The sequence below is a fragment of the Protomyctophum parallelum genome, assembly GCF_964188405.1.
Source record: "Protomyctophum parallelum genome assembly, chromosome: 13".
Classification (NCBI taxonomy): Eukaryota; Metazoa; Chordata; class Actinopteri; order Myctophiformes; family Myctophidae; genus Protomyctophum; species Protomyctophum parallelum.
This window is the reverse complement of record NC_139708.1, coordinates 27,461,371-27,480,874: the sequence shown is the minus strand read 5'-3', so window position 1 is coordinate 27,480,874 and position 19,504 is coordinate 27,461,371. Positions and strand designations below refer to the sequence as shown.

The 19,504-nt window shown below is 41.8% G+C and overlaps 1 protein-coding gene across 4 annotated transcripts in view; it reads right to left on the bottom strand.

Moving 5' to 3' along the window:
• scn4ab (sodium channel, voltage-gated, type IV, alpha, b) overlaps positions 1-19,504 on the bottom strand; it is a 72,264-nt gene that overhangs the window by 39,777 nt on the left and 12,983 nt on the right. For 3 of the 4 annotated variants that reach the window (XM_083780679.1, XM_083780678.1, XM_083780680.1), the window contains exons 2-9: positions 11,364-11,523; positions 10,200-10,337; positions 7,778-7,895; positions 4,962-5,052; positions 4,508-4,636; positions 3,907-3,998; positions 1,881-2,174; positions 913-970 (exon numbers count right to left, since the gene is read on the bottom strand). In XM_083780679.1, the coding sequence (XP_083636805.1) occupies positions 913-970; positions 1,881-2,174; positions 3,907-3,998; positions 4,508-4,636; positions 4,962-5,052; positions 7,778-7,895; positions 10,200-10,337; positions 11,364-11,495 (1,052 nt within the window). In that variant the 5' untranslated portion in view covers positions 11,496-11,523. Of the gene's footprint in view, positions 1-912; positions 971-1,880; positions 2,175-3,906; positions 3,999-4,424; positions 4,459-4,507; positions 4,637-4,961; positions 5,053-7,777; positions 7,896-10,199; positions 10,338-11,363; positions 11,524-19,504 lie in introns of those variants that run through there. The other variant, XM_083780681.1, reaches the window with a different exon arrangement.

Sequence of the window (19,504 nt, the reverse complement as noted above, 5' to 3'; positions counted from 1 at the left end):
GGCAGTGTGGGGTTCAGTGTCTCATTGGAGGCAGTGTGGGGTTCAGTGTCTCATTGGAGGCAGTGTGGGGTTCAGTGTCTCATTGGAGACAGTGTGGGGTTCAGTGTCTCATTGGAGGCAGTGTGGGGTTCAGTGTCTCATTGGAGGCAGTGTGGGGTTCAGTGTCTCATTGGAGGCAGTGTGGGGTTCAGTGTCTCATTGGAGGCAGTGTGGGGTTCAGTGTCTCATTGGAGGCAGTGTGGGGTTCAGTGTCTCATTGGAGGCAGTGTGGGGTTCAGTGTCTCATTGGAGGCAGTGTGGGGTTCAGTGTCTCATTGGAGACAGTGTGGGGTTCAGTGTCTCATTGGAGGCAGTGTGGGGTTCAGTGTCTCATTGGAGACAGTGTGGGGTTCAGTGTCTCATTGGAGGCAGTGTGGGGTTCAGTGTCTCATTGGAGGCAGTGTGGGGTTCAGTGTCTCATTGGAGGCAGTGTGGGGTTCAGTGTCTCATTGGAGACAGTGTGGGGTTCAGTGTCTTGCCCAGCCCACACTTAGACAGCCATGGATATATCCGTACCCCCCGCAACGCCTCCGTCACCCCCAGCACCAGGGTCAGATGTCACCCCCAGCAAAGGGGGATTAACGGGCAATTATGGGCACTATATTTGCCCGTAAACCTCAAGTTTAGCTGCATGTACAGTAATATACAGTAATATACAGTAATACACAGTAATATACGGTAATATACAGTAATATACGAGGGTGATGGTACATTTCGGGAGTTTACCGGACTTTGTTGGTCAATTTACCGGGTGTTTCCTGGAATATACTCAACCGTATTCCTTACTTTCTGTGCAGTGGTGAGCTAATAATAACAATAATAATAATAATACTAATAATAATAATAATAATAATAATAATAATAACAACTCACCCTGCATCAGATGCATTTCCACAGAGCAGAGGAGCTCCACCATGATGGTAATAGTTGTCTGTCAGAAAGATATTTATATTGATGATGAATTAATACTAATGATATTAATACTGACACCGTGATGGTAATAGTTGTCTGTCAGAAAGATACAACATTTACAATTCAGGTATTTCTCAGACACAGAGCGACTTAGCGAGGACAAAAAATATGGTAATACATCAAATGCATAAACAACAGTCATCAAGAATCAGTGGAATATCTATATAATTAAACTATGAAGTGCTATGTCTATATTGAATGCTATCTAAGTTACATAAGTTGTATGGTCGTCAAGGCTAGGGGAGGGGCTACGGGCTAAGATGGAGTCTGAAGAGGTGGGTTTTCAGACTACGGTGGAAGATTGGGAGTGAGTCCGTAGTTCTGACTGTAATGGGAAGTTCATTCCCTAGTTTAGATTGGGAGTGAGTCCGTAGTTCTGACTGTAATGGGAAGTTCATTCCCTAGTTTAGATTGGGAGTGAGTCCGTAGTTCTGACTGTAATGGGAAGTTCATTCCATAGTTTAGATTGGGAGTGAGTCCGTAGTTCTGACTGCAATGGGAAGTTCATTCCATAGTTTAGATTGGGAGTGAGTCCGTAGTTCTGACTGTAATGGGAAGTTCATTCCATAGTTTAGATTGGGAGTGAGTCCGTAGTTCTGACTGCAATGGGAAGTTCATTCCATAGTTTAGATTGGAAGTGAGTCTGTAGTTCTGACTGCAATGGGAAGTTCATTCCATAGTTTAGATTGGAAGTGAGTCTGTAGTTCTGACTGCAGAGCACAGGATACACAGGATATGAATGTCTGAGGAGAGCCAATGGAGGGAGCGGAGAATGGGGAGGGGGCAGCGACCGGGAGCCAATGGAGGGAGCGTTATTATATAATAATAATAATAATAATAACAATAATAATAATAATAATAATACTTACCAGGGTCGTTGATGTATGCGTGAAAGTCTAGCGTGTCGTTTCCATCTTCTGTTACGTTGCTAAGGAACGTGTCACTTCCTGTTAGGTTGCTGAGGAAGGTGTCACTTCCTGTGACGTTGCCATATAAGGTGTGGTTTCCTGGGAGGGGCCAGAGGACACATTTCTGCCGCAGGTTTCCCATGAAGAGCTGTAGACCAATCAGAGCGAAGACAGCCAGGCAGAAGATGGTCAGGATCATGACGTCAGCGAGCTTCTTCACTGATTGGATGAGAGCCGCGACGATGGTCTTCAACCCTGAAACGATAGGATGAAATACATCACATGACCATTATTACTCTTCACCGATTGGATGAGAGCCCCGATGATGGGCTTCAACCCTGAAACTATTGGATGAAACAGATCACTTGACCAATAATAGGTAAAGTAACGGCAGAGCCATAGAGTTATACAGACAACTCCGTTCACTTCTTGGGGCTTCAGTCCAATGGAGGCTCTCCTACATAGACTTCTATTGGCTTCAGTCCAATGGAGGTTCTCCTACATAGACTTCTATTGGCTTCAGTCCAATGGAGGTTCTCCTACATAGACTTCTATTGGCTTCAGTCCAATGGAGGCTCTTATACATAATAATAATAATAATAATAAAACTTTATTTGTATAGCACCTTTCATGACATGAAATGCAGCTCAAAGTGCTTTACAGAACAATGGAGAATAAAAGAAAAGCAAGGCAACAACATTAAAAAACAAGCAGTAATGCAGTACAGTGAGGACATGAAAAATAAAAAATACAAGATCAATTAAAGGCAATGTTGTAGAAGTGGGTCTTGAGCTGAGCTTTAAAAATGTCTACAGAGGCTGCCTGACGAAGGTACAGTGGGAGCTTGTTCCATGCCGACGGCCCGTAGAAGCAAAAAGCTGCTTCCCCCGTATTTTTTAGTTGCCATTTTTTTGGGCAAAGCGAGCAGGCCGGCGTTGGAAGACCTTAGGGGGCGGTTTGGGACATATTTAGGCAGGCAGTCATGTAGGTAGGAAGGTGCGAGACCATTGAGAGCTTTATAGACAAGTAAAATAATTTTAAAATCAATCCTAAAAACAACCGGAAGCCAGTGCAGTGATGCCAAAACTGGAGTAATATGTTCTCTCATCTTAGTTCTAGTTAAAACTCTGGCTGATGCATTTTGGACAAGTTGTAATCTGTCTGTCTGTTATACATAGACTTCTATTGGCTTCAGTCCAATGGAGGCTCTCCTACATAGACTTGTATTGGCGAAGAGTGACACCGGAAGTTTACGGAATGCATTGGAGTCTATGGACTAACACGAGTACATGAACAACGTGACCAGGCTGTTTTTCTGCCCCCTCAATGTCTGTAACTCTGTCTAACTCTGTGGCTCTGGTCTGACCCCCTCAATGTGGTAACACAGAGTGCCATGCTACAAGCTTTAATGTAGGTCTGCTATTTTTGTTGTTTTTGAATGTTTTTGAATGTTTTTAACTCAAATCTTTTCTTCTTTTCAGATGAGGGTCGGTGGCCAATTAGATAAAATGTTTGGGGTCCTTGACATGAAATATTGAGCACCACTGATACAGAAACATGAGGTTTTTCAGAAAACTGTCAGGATTTAGAAGACATGTTTTTAAATTTCCATGTCAGGCCTAAATGGGTTAAACTCTCTAGTTGACTAGGTAAAGGTCATAAGGTCAGAGGTCAAAGGTTACCAGCGATCACTGTGACTAGGTAAAGGTCACAAGCTCTGAGGTCAAAGGTTACCAGGTATAACGGTGACTAGGTAAAGGTCATAAGGTCAGAGGTCAAAGGTTAGCAGGGGTCACGGTGACTAGGTAAAGGTCATAATGTCAGAGGTCAAAGGTTACCAGGGATCACGGTGACGATGTAAAAGTCATAAGGTCAGAGGTCAAAGATTACCAGGTATAACGGTGACTAGGTAAAGGTCACAATGTCAGAGGTCAAAGGTTACCAGGGATCACGGTGACTAGGTAAAGGTCATAAGGTCAAAGGTTACCAGGGATCACGGTGATTGTCTTCAGTGCTCGTAGAACTCTGAACGTCCTCAACGCTGATACATTCCCGAGGTCAACGAACTCTGTGAGATACCTGAAGAGACAGACAGACAGAGTTTTCGTCGACTAAAACTAGACTAAAACTATCAAGGATAGAAATGACAAAATGTGACTAAGACTAATTTGGTCCAAATGACTAAGAGTGACTAAATCCAATAAGCATTTCGTCCAAAAGACTAAGACTGACTAAATCTAAAAAATGCCTGGTTCCATGGGGGTGTGTGTGTGTGTGTGTGTGTGTAAACATTTAACTCAATCGGTGCCGGAAGTTCTTCAAAATAGGAGCTCTGGGCTTTTACTCTGAAACCCACGACCCGGAAACAATCTATACGATTTATACGATATATGATCCAAAAAACGTTCATAACTTCATATTTTGCGGGAGAGACGGATGAGGAGCAGAAATGAAGCACCAGTGTGTGTGTGTGTGTGTGTGTGTAAACATTTAAAGGAACAGTACGCCATAGAGATGACCATGAAGTCCAGCCAGTTCCAGGGGTGTGTGTGTGTGTGTGTGTGTGTAAACATTTAAAGGAACAGTACGCCATAGAGATGACCATGAAGTCCAGCCAGTTCCAGGGGTCTCTTAGGAAGGTGTGACCTCCTCGACAGAATCCTCTGGAGACCAGTTTTAACAACGCTTCTACTGTATAGATACCTGTAAACACATACCTGTAGCGCACGCACGCACAAACAAATACAACACCGTACACAAAGTATAAATATAAATATAATATACACAAATATATAAAACTACATTTATACTAATAATATATACTACTAACAGACTGGGTGAACACACACCTACACTATGTCCCGATTTTAGCATTTTTTCACGTCAATTCCACAAAATATAGTCGGTCACTATACAATATTACTACTACTACTACTACTACTACTACTACTACTACTACTAATAATAATAATAATAATAATAATAATAATAATAATAATAATAATAATAATAATAATAATAATAATAAATATAATAACTCACTCTACAGTCTTGTTCCAGGGCGGGGGGTCACTCAAGGTCATGAAGACACAGTTGGTCATGATGGTGATCATGATGAACATGCTGAACAATGTACTGAAAGGGTTAAAGATTACACACTAATAACAGATATATATATATATATCATATACCGTATATTACCAAATAGTAGCCCGGGCTGTTAATATGCAAAATCGATTTGGACCCCGGGCGTTTATAAGGACCTAGGCCGTTATTTGCCATAGGCTGTTATTTTTTTTTGCACCGGCCTGCACAAGGCCATTATTTGGTTTCAGTATAAACATACAGTAACATGTAGTGCAAATATTGTCCGTAATTACCGTAATATTAATTAAAAAAAACAAAGCTACAGTACATACAGTAAAGCGTTTACAAGTATACTGTACAAAACAACATATAATAATACAGGGTTCCTACCGCCATGAAATTCAGTGAATTATTTTTCATTTTAAAATACAGGCCTGAAGAAGGTCAGTAGACCGAAAGCTTGCTAAACAAGTAAGACGCGCAAACGCGGGAAGCGAACGCAGCTCGTAAATTGCAATAACAACAATTAGAATAAATTACATACTTTCTTTTCTTTTTAGTTAGTAATTTTTTTAAGTTTTCTACTGTGTGTGTGTGTGTGTGTGGTTGTTTGTGTGTGTGTGTGTGTGTGTGTGTGTGTGTGTGTGTGTGTGTGTGTGTGTGTGTGTGTGTGTGTGTGTGTGTGAGGGTGTGTGTGTGTGTGTGTGTGTGTGTGTGTGTGTGTGTGTGTGTGTGTGTGTGTGTGTGTGTGTGCTACAGCTGCACCCTCTGGTGGCGGGCGGGTGATGTCACAGCGGGACAGACAGACAGACACACAGACACACAGACATGATCTGCAGGGTCTCATAGTTAGTGCTCATTGCGTTCGCAATAAATACATTGATTGTGCAGCAGATCTGAGTGTGTGGAGCTTCCCTTTATTTTTTCTCAAAATACAGGCCTAGAAAAGCTAATTTGGAATTAAAATGTTTGGATATCATTTCATAAATAACAACCTAACAACATAGTGTTAGTTACTTTTTTACATCTGTTCTTTTTTCCATGTTGTCTTGCTTGGGGGGATTGATAGCATATAATATCCTCATTAATGCATAGGCCTGGAAATGTTGTAGAATATGAATTGTTAAAAAACATATTGTGGGAACTAAACTTGTGGGACTGTAGCAATCTCAATGCTACCAATACTCATCATCCTCCTCCAATTTAGTGCAACAATATTGTACTTACAAGCTCACCTACAAGCTCACAACGCGCCGAGGTTCGACGCATTGTGAGCTTGTAGATCTGCTATTTCTTTGCACACCGGCCACGGCTTTTTGCACCGGTCTGCACCTGGCCATCATTTGGTTACATAGCCTACAGTTCCACACAATAAACATTGCAGGCAATGCATTTTGATTTAATTGTAAGAGGGAGATCAACACACAGCACAGGTGTAACCACTACATGTTCTGATTGAGCATGGGGAAGCAGCGGACAAATATATGATTTCATTATAAACTGTAGGCCTACGTACCGGTAGAGTTTAACCCAATGAAAATGTACACTTCACGGATTATAGGCCATTTGGAATTAGAACAATCGGTTGAAGAATGCCCGAGTAGGGGAGAGCGGGGTCGGTTGATGCGCATTTTACTAATCCCTCCCTACACAGAGATTAATTAATTTCAAGTAACCAAACTTTTTTGTGAACAAGATACACTTGTCCTCTCCCATTACCCCGAGTGTTTTTTAATTTTGGTGAAACGAGTCGGACGCAATCGGCAAGCAAAGTGATCCGCGCTCAGGAGGACGAAAGGATTTCGCAAGGACGAAAGATGAGGAAGTGAGCGCGAGATCACTTTGCTTGCCGATTGCGTCCGACTCGTTTCACCAAAATTAAAAAACACTTGGGGTAATGTGAGAGGACAAGTGTATCTTGTTCACAAAAAAGTTTGGTTACTTGAAATGAATTAGTCTCTGTGCAGGGAGTGAATTAGTAAAATGCGCGCTGACCGCCCTGTCTCTCCCCCAGTCTCCGCTACTTAAAGCGTGCAAAAACACAAAAGGGTCTGTAGCTCGGTCAATCTTAGGCGGAAATGGATTTTTTTTTGTCTGCGAGGCTTTCGGGCGCTGTGGAATCGAATGACGTCACCGGAAATACGCGACGAAAAGGTGTTGCATGGTATCCAGTGAAAGGTGAAACCGTCCTACCTACACAACTGACCCCGCTCTCCCCTACAGTACGATTTAAATATCAACATTTTTGTTGCGCTGAGGACTCGTTGCGCTGAGGTGTTTTATAGTACTATACTTGTGAGGACCTGGCTGGCGCACGCCGCGCACCGAAAAGGGTTCATCTGCAAGCTCACAAAGCGCTGTCATGCAACACTTGGAGCTTGTAGATAGTGATACACGGATTTATTTTATGGATGTGGAGGAGTCAGGACTGGTGTTGCGCTGTTGTGAAATGATCGAGTGGCGTGCGATTTGAGCATGGGCTGTTAATTGGTAATATACGGTATATAGAAGGATATGAGTGGATCAGGATCTAATAATAGATAGATATATAGGTAGTAGATAGAAGGATATAATAGATAGATATATAGTAGATAGAATGATATACTAAGATAGATAGGCCTACTGTATATATCACATAGATAGTAATAAAGGATATGAGTCGATCAGGATCCTGATGGTGGTCTGTCTGACCACACTAATAATAGATAGATATATAGATAGTAGATAGATAGAAGGATAAAATAGATAGATATATCAGATAGAAGGATATGAGTGGATGAGGATCCTGATGGCAATTTGTCTGACCAGACTATCCGGACTCCAGATGTAGCAGGCTGGCTCAGCGTTGAACCTGAAGATCACGTTCCCCTTAGTGATGACGATGAACGTCTACGCACGCATGCACGTGTGTACACACACACACACACACACACACACACACACACACACACACACACACACACACACACGCACACACACAGGACAGACAGATGCACAGATAAACAGGTTTAAGCATTTAAGCACTGACCATTGAGTCTCATTACGTTCATTAGAAGGACAATATCAGCCACCAGAAGCAGATACGTGTGTTTTCAACCAGTCTAACGTTCATTAGAAGGACAATAATATTGCTTCTGGTTACTGATATAATATCAGTAACCAGAAGCAGAGACGTGTGTTTTCAACCAGTCTAACGTGCATTAGAAGGACAATATCAGGCACCAGAAGCAGAGACGTGTTTTCAACCAGTCTAACATGCATTAGAAGGACAATATCAGTCACCAGAGGCAGACGTGTGTTTTCAACCAGTCTAACATGCATTAGAAGGACAATATCAGTCACCAGAAGCAGAGACGTGTGTTTTCAACCAGTCTAAGATTCATTAGAAGGACAATATCAGTCACCAGAAGCAGAGACGTGTGTTTTCAACCAATCTAACATTCATTAGAAGGACAATATCAGTCACCAGAAGCAGAGACGTGTGTTTTCAACCAGTCTAACGTTCATTAGAAGGACAATATCAGGCACCAGAAGCAGAGACGTGTGTTTTCAACTATAACTAATAAATACATCGCATGGATGCACCTGGGATGTATATCCTCAGTGATGTTTCCGTCAACAGGGTTTCGGGTCTCTCAACATCATACCACTCACTCAGGCGACCCAGCCGGGGTTGATCAAATCCCGACTTACGTCCCAGTAGCTACGCTCGATCAGTCCATCAGGGAATGAGCAAGGCCACACAATCCGTTGCTCCAGAACTACTCTGCCGGGACTAACTCAACCAGTCTAACATTCATTAGAAGGACAATATCAGTCACCAGAAGCAGATTATATATATATATATATATATATATATATATATATATATATATTAGGGATGCACCGAAAGGGAAATTATTGGCCGAAACCGAATACCGAATATAGGAAACAGTTGGCCGAAAACCGAATTACCGAATACATCTTTGTTGTAAAGCTACCTGATTATGGCAAAATACATGATTATGGCAAAACCTAACTTAAATAATAAACACTTATGGGTCCATTAAAAAACATCTAATTAATTGGAGGCTTTGTGATTAATTAATCTCAATGAATCACATTTTAATCGCATATCAATAGGCCTATTTGACCTGAGCAGTTTTACTGAGCAGTTTGACCTGAACAGTATTACTATAGCTTTTTTTTCTACATAAGCATAGGCAATAAAACAAGTAGTAATAATAATAGTGATTTATATAATGCTTATCTGAGTACTTAAAGACAATTGTCAAGAAGAACATGAGAAAACAAATAAAAACAACTTCATTAGAGAAAAACAAAGACTATGGAATAAAATAAATTAAAGTGGAATGAGATAGCAATATTCCAGAGGTGGGTTTGAATTTATAGGTGCATGGTGGCATGTCTCTGAGTTTTGGGAAGTGCATAGTTTTGACAGGTCTGCCTGCTGTGGACAGTGAAACCCTGACCATTAAACACGGGCAGACGCAACGATACAGTCTATCATTCATTGTTAAAGCTCCAAATGATATTCCCATTTGTCTTTGTGTCTGCCCGTGTAAACGCAGCAGCGAGTGTGAGGGGTTGGGGAACGGATGGAAAGTACATAGTGTTATTAAGGAGGACTCCTTCTAACTCCTTCTAACTATATGGAAGTTAAACTAGCTCCCATGCTATAGCTACTAGCTAGTAGTTTCCCTCGTCAGACAGAACACCACCACAGATCGGGTGGAAGCTGCTGATATCACTGCTTGTGCCCGTGGATGGGAAATAAGATTTAAAAGGCTATGGAAGCGTGGATGAAAGCACAGATGTGTGCAATAAAGTTGTGTCGGATCTGCCTGTGCATCCCGTCTGCTGCTCGTGTGTTGTGACTGTCGCTGGCTGCTGATGCATAGAGCGTCATAAGCATGCACCCTTCCTGCGCTGGAAGTAGCAGATCTACAAGTTATCTACCCGTCACAATGCACAGCGCTTTGGGCTTATACATCTGTGTTTTTCCCGCAGTGTAGTTGAATTATATCGATTCACAACTTTAGGACCACTACTATTCTGTGATATCTTTTCGGCCTATTTGAGCCGAAACCGAATAGGCCGAAAATATATTTTTAGCCAATTTTCAGTGCATCCCTAATATATAAAATGCTATCTAAGTTACATGATTGGTTAGAAGTGCGTTTGGTGACAGACCGGCTGTGATTGGTAGAAGGGGTCAAGCTCCTCCAATGGGACGTTGATGAGCTCAGGGGGCGGGTCTCCAAAGATGAAAGGCAGCGGCTTCCCTTGCTCCAGGTCACTGATTGGCTTAGGAAGATCCTCCTCCGCAATCTGCCAACCAATGACAAAGCTACGTTACATCATGTCAATCTGTTTTAGCACACGATTGGCTCATATCAATCTGTCCATGAAAGACTACGTTCTAAATGTTCCCGTCTCCCCCAATGAGTGCAACGCAGCCCTGACCTCTAGGGGTGCTGTTGCACAGTTACAATGGAGGACAGATACCGAGACAGAGTGGATCAATACACTTACAGATCTACGGGTTTTAAACGCTGGACGCAGACCGACCTGCAGGTGGGTAAACACTGTGCTGTTCAGAGTAGCTACGGAGGCAGGGTCAGGGTTAGGGTCAGGGTTAGGGTATCCTAACCCTAACAGGGTCAGGGTCAGGGTTAGGGTACCCTAACCCTGACCTCCATTAGATTGAAAATGTCAGAATGGATAAATACATCTACAGGAGTCTGGCCTACGAGGCTAGCTAAAATCTACAATTTACAATTTAGGCATTTATCAGACGCTCTTAATCCAGGGTGACTTACATTAAAGGACAACTTTAGTTTTTTTCAACCAAGGTTCATGTTTTAGGTTGTTATTAGAGAAAGTAAAAGATGATGGTTAAAAAAAAAATATTTGCTGCTTTCTTTCGTTTTAGCGATTTTAACTATTTTTTACAGGGGGGCGGGGGCATTCGAACATGGGGCTAAATATGTATTTTCTTTTACACCATTTTATAGCGATTTTATTTATTTATTATTGACTTTAGACCTCAGGAAATTACATCTGGCCACACAAGATCACAGGATCTACTGAATGTGAAGGGTGTGACATTGTTTGTGATATGGACCCTCCTGGGACTGAAATAAAGATTGATTGATTGATTGATTGATTGATTGATTGATTGACATGTTGAGCCATACAACACAGTATGGCAGCCCCCTATAGTACATAGATCTACATTCAGTAGATCCTGTGTGACAGACAGACAGACAGACAGACAGACAGACAGACAGACAGACAGACAGACAGACAGACAGACAGACAGACAGACAGACAGACAGACAGACAGACAGACACCTCTATTCCTTTCGCTTTCTTCCTGTCTCTCTCTCTCTCTTCCTCTTCGTGACGTTTCTGTATTTTTTCCAGAGAAGAAGAATTAAACGGTCTGAAGACCTCCGTTCCAGCAGGGGGCAGCAGGAAGTCCATCCTGACATCCTGCTCTGGCCTCCGTTACCTAGCAACACATAAACAAACCGCCGTTACCATAGCAACCATATAAACACTGTTTAGCTAAGATCAGTTAAATAATAAACCCCTATGTATTATTAATCTGAGATCAGTTAAATATATAAACCCTATGTATTATTAATCTGAGATCAGTTAAATATATAAACCCTATGTATTATTAATATAAGATCAGTTAGATATATAAACCCTAGTATTATTAATCTAAGCATGGGTTAAATGGCTTTGAGGATCTGCTGAAGTCATCTGTAAGATGAAACATTTAACAGCTTGATTTAAAATTAAACCAAATTAGACTGTCTGTCTGTCTGTCTGGGCTCAGGCACATCTTCGTGCACAGCCGCGTCAGAAGAACCTGACGACCGACGTCAACCCCCGGCTTTTTAGACAGCTGGTGGATGGAAAAGAAGCTCCACCTCCGCGGCTGACTGACGCGGAGGAGAGCGTTTCCGGGAATCTGTCCGTCGCGTCAGTCAGCCGCGGAGGTGGAGCTTCTTTTCCATCCACCAGCTGTCTAAAAAGCCGGGGTTGACGTCGGGCGTCAGGTTCTTCTGACGCGGCTGTGCGCGAAGGTGTGCCTGCGGGGTCTGTCTGTCTGTCTGTCTTTCTCTCGCTATCTCTCTCTCTCTCAATCACTGTCTCTCTCACAACTTCTCACACATTCACACAGCATAACATTCACTCTCCCTCTATCTCTCTCTCTCACACACACACACACACACAGCACCTGACTCCTTGGTATGTTTAAAGTGCGTTGCAGAGGCGACCCCGCCCCCTGGTTGCCATGGCAGCAGCAGCTGTCGCCGACTGTCAGTTTGATCTCCGGTGTCAAGTTCACACACACACACACGCACGCACGCACGCACGCACACACACGCACGCACACACACACACACACACACACACACACACACACACACACACACACACACACACACACACACACACACACACACACACACACACACGTGCACACATGCACACGCACGCACACACACACACGCACGCACGCACGCACGCACGCATGCACGCACCACACGCTTTAAAAGGTTTTAGGGACGTTGCAGTGACTTACAGTTCTTACTACAGTTCAACCACCTTATCTTAACCTTAACACTTAACTTAACCTGATCCGACCTTAACCCATTTAGACCTGAGCTTGATTCTACAATCGTAGTTTTCTGAAACCCTATGTTTCTGTATCAGTGATTCTCACAGGGTTAAAACCCTGTTTCTATATCAGTGGTTCTCACATAGGGTTAAAACCCTATGTTTCTATATCAGTGGTTCTCACAGGGTTAAAACCCTATGTTTCTATATCAGTGGTTCTCACAGGGTTAAAACCCTATGTTTCTATATCAGTGGTTCTCACAGGGTTAAAACCCTATGTTTCTATATCAGTGGTTCTCACAGGGTTAAAACCCCATGTTTCTATATCAGTGGTTCTCACAGGGTTAAAACCCTATGTTTCTATATCAGTGGTTCTCACAGGGTTAAAACCCTATGTTTCTATATCAGTGGTTCTCACAGGGTTAAAACCCTATGTTTCTATATCAGTGGTTCTCACAGGGTTAAAACCCTATGTTTCTATATCAGTGGTTCTCACAGGGTTAAAACCCTATGTTTCTATATCAGTGGTTCTCACAGGGTTAAAACCCTATCAGGTCGATTATCCAGTTCCAATAATATTACATATCATATTACAGTTTTTAGAGCTGGGGGCGTGTAGAATGTCATATTGCAATTTTGGGCATGTTAAGAAGCGCTTTCGACACCCCGTGGATTGCGCAAAACGGCCTTGAATTAGTCATGGGAGTGTTTAAGGAGTGTTTGAGACGTACCCAATCAACATGTCCGTACTATTCTCTTTACCAGTCAGCTGATGTCACATACGGAATGCGCACTTTGGGGATCGTGGTATTACATTTCTTCATGCTGGCACCATAGAAGACATGACATGACTTTGTCACATTTGGGTTAATTATTACTATTGCACTGCATGCTGTCACCTTTATGCCTCAAAATAATTTGTTTCTATTGAAAAACACCAGTAAAATAACGTTTATTATATTTTATTTCATTCAAGTCACGATGAAGGAATGAGTTGAATATTGCTGTGCCTGTGGCCCCGATGGTATATGGTCTTCGCTCGTAGCATTTTATTGAAGAAGACTTGAATTGGGTGTGATACAGCGTATGAAAGCAAACTTCCCAAGGATTATGGAGATGTTTTTTTTTTTTTAAAGGTTTAGAAATGAAAGAATTATGGCCGTTTCTAATCTCAACATTTTACAAAAAAAAGACGCAAAAAGAGCGCTGTTGCCGTGTCTCATAGAAACAAGTAAATAGCTCTATAAAAATAATCCCAAAAGAAGCGCATATAACAGGGGTCTGTATATTTTAAATGAAGTGCCATGTTTTTATTTTCTAGATAGTGAGTCTGCCATATCCAGATTAATTTTAATGACACCACATTAAAATAAAAAAACATATTTTGATTGTCAAATATAAAGTTCTTCCTTATTTTTAAATATGTTCTTGCACATTGTTATAATGATCAGTATATATCCCCCTGCAGTCAGAGTACATGAATGTGATGCATTGTGAGCTGGTAGATCTGCTATTTTCAAAAGTATTCTTGGAAAATTTTAATTTAATTTTTGGATTAGCCGTCCTTAGTTGGGCAAATGCATTCATCTGGGGATCCTTGAAATGGGAATGTGCTGTGTGAGGATCACTGGTTTAAACAACATTAGGAGAAAAGCCCAAATAACCACTTTAGAAACAAGAAAAGCAACCACAACTAGTACTACCAATATTTATACAAGCAACTTTACAGAAAAAGAAGCCGCTTATAATAAACAGACATGGCAACACTCCAGCAGAGTTCAGAGACGCTCAAGTGTAAAATCAAACAGTGCGTTTTGCATTTATGAGGTGGTCAGACCCACGTCTAATCGTTATGTGCTGAGTGTTTTTAGGTCAAGGGGCTTAATAGCAAATTGCGCAAAGCGAAAATAATTAACATATGGACACTCCCACAATGCTAAAATATTCAGGAACGCCGTATGACATATGTGTGTGCGTTCAACACGGGCCGATATGCCTTTCATAATACGATTGTGCGCAGAGCGAGGGCAATTTATGTATTACCCCATTGTAAAACGGACCTTCAAAATCCAGCCCTATGTTTCTATATCAGTGGTTCTCACAGGGTTAAACCCTATGTTTCTATATCAGTGGTTCTCACAGGGTTAAACCTCATGTTTCTGTATCAGTGGTTCTCACAGGGTTAAACCCTATGTTTCTGTATCAGTGGTTCTCACAGGGTTAAACCCTATGTTTCTGTATCAGTGGTTCTCACAGGGTTAAACTCTATGGTCCTCATTCAAAACGGCGTTTACGCTCATAACGTTACGTAACGTGAGCTTAACGTGAGCAGACAGGCATTTACGTGGATTCCCACATTAATTCGGAATTAATGGATATCTCCGTGAACTTGACGGTGACATTGGTTGGTCGGAAACTCCGCAAATTGCTCCACCACCTCTCACTATGGCGTAGAAGGCATACGCTTGCGTATATTTATTCAGAAGGCTTTAGTCTTCATGCTGAATCAATAAATAGTTCCCAAATGTATGCACTTGTATGCCTATTGCCTAAATGCATGCATTCTAGAGGCAATAGCCATAGAGTCCCATACAGAAACTGCCCCCGCAAGACACCTTTTTATTAATTTATTAGGATATTTCTATCATGCGCGATTGGGGCTGCTCACTCGGCAGCCTTCTACTCGAAGTGCAACGCGTTGTGAGCTTGTAGATCGGCTCTCGCGCGGACTCGCGCTGCATGTTATGTTAAAAAACAAACTCACAGTTATAATAAGAACATACACCTATCTGCATTCTCCCGACGACTACATGCCAGTCTGACAGACAGACAGCAGTCACTAGGGCCAATTAGCCACATTAGCCTATACTGAATGAATGGCATCAGCGTGTTTGAAAGTCAGCCAGTCATATCATAGTTTTAAGCCAGCTCACCTCTACTCGCGCTTGTTCACAAACATGACGGACAGACAGACAGACAAGGCTGTTGATGATGATTATTATTACCACTGCAACTCGCTGATCAGCATATGTTGCCAGAGACTCAGCCAATTAAAGTTTCACGTAGGTCTAAATGCCTTTGCTGCAAGCACCTATATCTGCCTCCATTTGTGTCGTGGTATTAATTTATAATAATGTATATAGATCACATGCGGATGCCACACAGAATAGCCAACTCTTACCTGCAGCTGAGGAAACATACAACAAGTTGGATCGGGTGAAATATAGCCTTTAGTCCAAAAACAAATTAATCCCACAAGAAAAAAAAAGAAAGAAAATATGTCCTGTGTCCATGCATGTCCATATATTTGCTTTCCAAATCCGACAGTGCAGGGCAGGGAATCAATCACCGCAGTAGGCTAATCAATATGCCGTATGTTTCTATATCAGTGGTTCTCACAGGGTTAAACCTCATGTTTTTATATCAGTGGTTCTCACAGGGTTAAACCTCATGTTTCTACATCAGTGGTTCTCACAGGGTTAAACATCATGTTTCTATATCAGTGGTTCTCACAGGGTTAAACCTCATGTTTCTATATCAGTGGTTCTCACAGGGTTAAACCTCATGTTTCTATATCAGTGGTTCTCACAGGGTTAAACCTCATGTTTCTACATCAGTGGTTCTCACAGGGTTAAACCTCATGTTTCTATATCAGTGGTTCTCACAGGGTTAAACCTCATGTTTTTATATCAGTGGTTCTCACAGGGTTAAACCTCATGTTTCTATATCAGTGGTTCTCACAGGGTTAAACCTCATGTTTCTATATCAGTGGTTCTCACAGGGTTAAACCTCATGTTTCTATATGAGTGAGAACTTTCTCAAGCTAAATGAGGATAAGACAGAAGTTCTCATAATCGGTTCTAGTGAGCAGAAATAATCAATAATAAGCAGACTTGGCAACCTGACTGTAGAAAGTAACAGTACAGTAAAGAACCTGGGGGTCATTATTGATTCTGAATTGAATTTTAATTCACACATTAATCATGTTACCAAGATTACCTTTTTTCACCTTAGAAATATTGCATGAATCAGTGCCTATTTGTCTTTGCAAAAACGCTAATCCACGCCTTTGTTTTTTCTCGGCTTGATTACTGCAATGTACTTTTTTCTGGACTGCCTAAGAAAACAACTGACAGATTACAACTTGTCCAAAATGCAGCAGCCAGAGTTTTAACTAGAACTAAGATGAGAGAACATATTACTCCAGTTTTGGCTTCACTGCACTGGCTTCCGGTTGTTTTTAGGATTGATTTTAAAATTATTTTACTTATGTATAAAGCTCTCAATGGTCTCGCACCTTCCTACCTACATGACTGCCTGCCTAAATATGTCCCAAACCGCCCTAAACTAAAAAATGCGGGGAAGCAGCTTTTTGCTTCTATGGGCCGACGGCATGGAACAAGCTCCCACTGTACCTTCGTCAGGCAGCCTCTGTAGACATTTTTAAAGCACAGCTTTGCATTGCTGCTTGTTTTTTTTAATGTCGTTGCCTTGCTTTTCTTTTTTTTCCTCCATTGCCCTGTAAAGCACTTTGAGCTGCATTTCATGTCATGAAAGGTGCTATACAAATAAAGTTTTATTATTATTATTATTATTATTATTATTATTATTATTATTATTATTATTATTATATCAGTGGTTCTCACAGGGTTAAACCCTATGTTTCTGTATCAGTTGTTCTCAAACCATTTCATGTCAAGGACCCCTAGAATTATATGTAATTGGCCCTGAGCCCCATCTGAAAATATAGTATTTTATACTATAAATATGGATGGATAGAGTATTTATAGTATTTTATAAAGTAAGAGTAGTTCCGGAGCAACGGATTGTGTGGCCTTGCTCATTCCCTGATGGACTGATCGAGGGTAGCTACTGGGACGTAAGTCTGGGATTTGATCAACCCCGGTTGGGTCGCCTGAGTGAGGGGATATACGTCCCAGGTGCATCCATGCGATGTATTTTTTTGTTATAGTTATTCTATTCATAGTGACTCATAGGAATAGAGTTCAACAGTCATTGCGATAGCATCAACGCCCGCCAAAATACATTTTAGTCGACTAAATCAACTGTAGATTTAGTCGACTAAAATCTTATGATATTTAGTCGACTAAAACTAGACTAACACTAAAACATTCCAGGTGACTAAAATGTGACTGAAACTAAATGAAAACTATTGAAGAGACTATGACTAAAACGTAATGCGTTGATGCCATTTGAAAATAGCAGATCTACAAGCTCATGTGCATTGCAAGCTTGTAGATGTGCTATTTTCAAAAGCTTTGCAGACATTTAAAAAACCTTTAAATTAAACATTCTGCATAATGAGTACTTTACATTTTGATGCAACACTTTTGTGTACTTACTGAAGTACTTCAGTAAGTACACAAAAGGATCTGTGAAGGAATGATTGAGAATTGGGGTGAACAGAATGGTACATACCACAACCTGGGCTCCTGCAGTCTGAAATCTTTACACTCCAAACATATCTTCACATATCTATCTATCTATCTATCTATCTATCTATCTATCTATCTATCTATCTATCTATCTATCTATCTATCTATCTATCTATCTATCTATCTATCTATCTATCTATCTATCTATCTATCTATCTATCGACTAAGTGTGTTCTCTCTCTCACTATTGAAGCAAGCTCGCTTGGCTACCCAACAGACAGACAGACAGACAGACAGAGAGAGAGAGAGAGAGGGCATGGCCAGTGTGACCATCAGTTAATATGACTGATGGCCTTGCGCACGCACGCACGCGCACGCACACACACACACGCACACGCACACACACACACACACACACACACACACACACACACACACACACACACACACACACACACACACACACACACACACACACACACGCGCGCGCACCCACACCCATCTATCCTGACTCACTCGTGTCTGGAGGGGAGAGAACAGATGGTGGCGTGATGATGAAGCAAACTAGGACCTTTACTGTGCCTAATATATGTAAACGACATCAGCTTGTGACTGCAACTTGTTCTTGTCCCGCAGATGACTCAGCACTGCTGGTCTCGGACAGGAACAAACTGCAGGTTGCAAAAGACCCTCAGCTCTGAACTCGGTAGAATCTGCACCTGGCTCGCTGATAACAAACATGGGAAAAACTGGGAAAAACTGAATCCATTCTCTTTGGATCAAAATAATAGTAATCTCAGCAACAGGGCAGGTGGCTTCTTGGTTAGAGTGGGTGACAATATTATCACACGGAAATATTAAATTACCTACCTGGGTTCCATCCTGGAGGCACCTCTAAGGCCCTTAAAACAAGGCTCTGTTGGACAGTTTAGGCTTGTCAAATATATCATACTAACTATCGGACTTTTACTTCTATAGTCTATTGGAGACCCTCCCTCCCCCGACCACACTCACACCTACAGTCTAGGTCCAGGAGACCCTCCCTCCCCTGACCACACTCAAACCTACAGTCTAGGAGACCCTCCCTTCCCCGACCACACTCACAATTACAGTCTAGGTCCAGGAGACCCTCCCACCCCTGACCGCACTCACACCTATAGTCTAGGTCTAGGAGACCCTCCCTGATAATGCTGGCCTGTTGCCGGAGGGTCCAGGAAGTACAGCAGTACAGGTATGTACCTCCAGGAAGTACAGCAGTACAGGTATGTACCTCCAGGAAGTACAGCAGTACAGGTATGTACCTCCAGGAAGTACACAGGTCCACAAGTACATTGTAGACTTTTTATTTACCTTAAAGTGCAGTGTTTTTATTTACCTTAAAGTGCAGTGTTTTTATTTACCTTAAAGTGCAGTAAACTAGCCTCCAGTCAGACTGACCTGTTGTCTCTACTAGCCTCAGGTCAG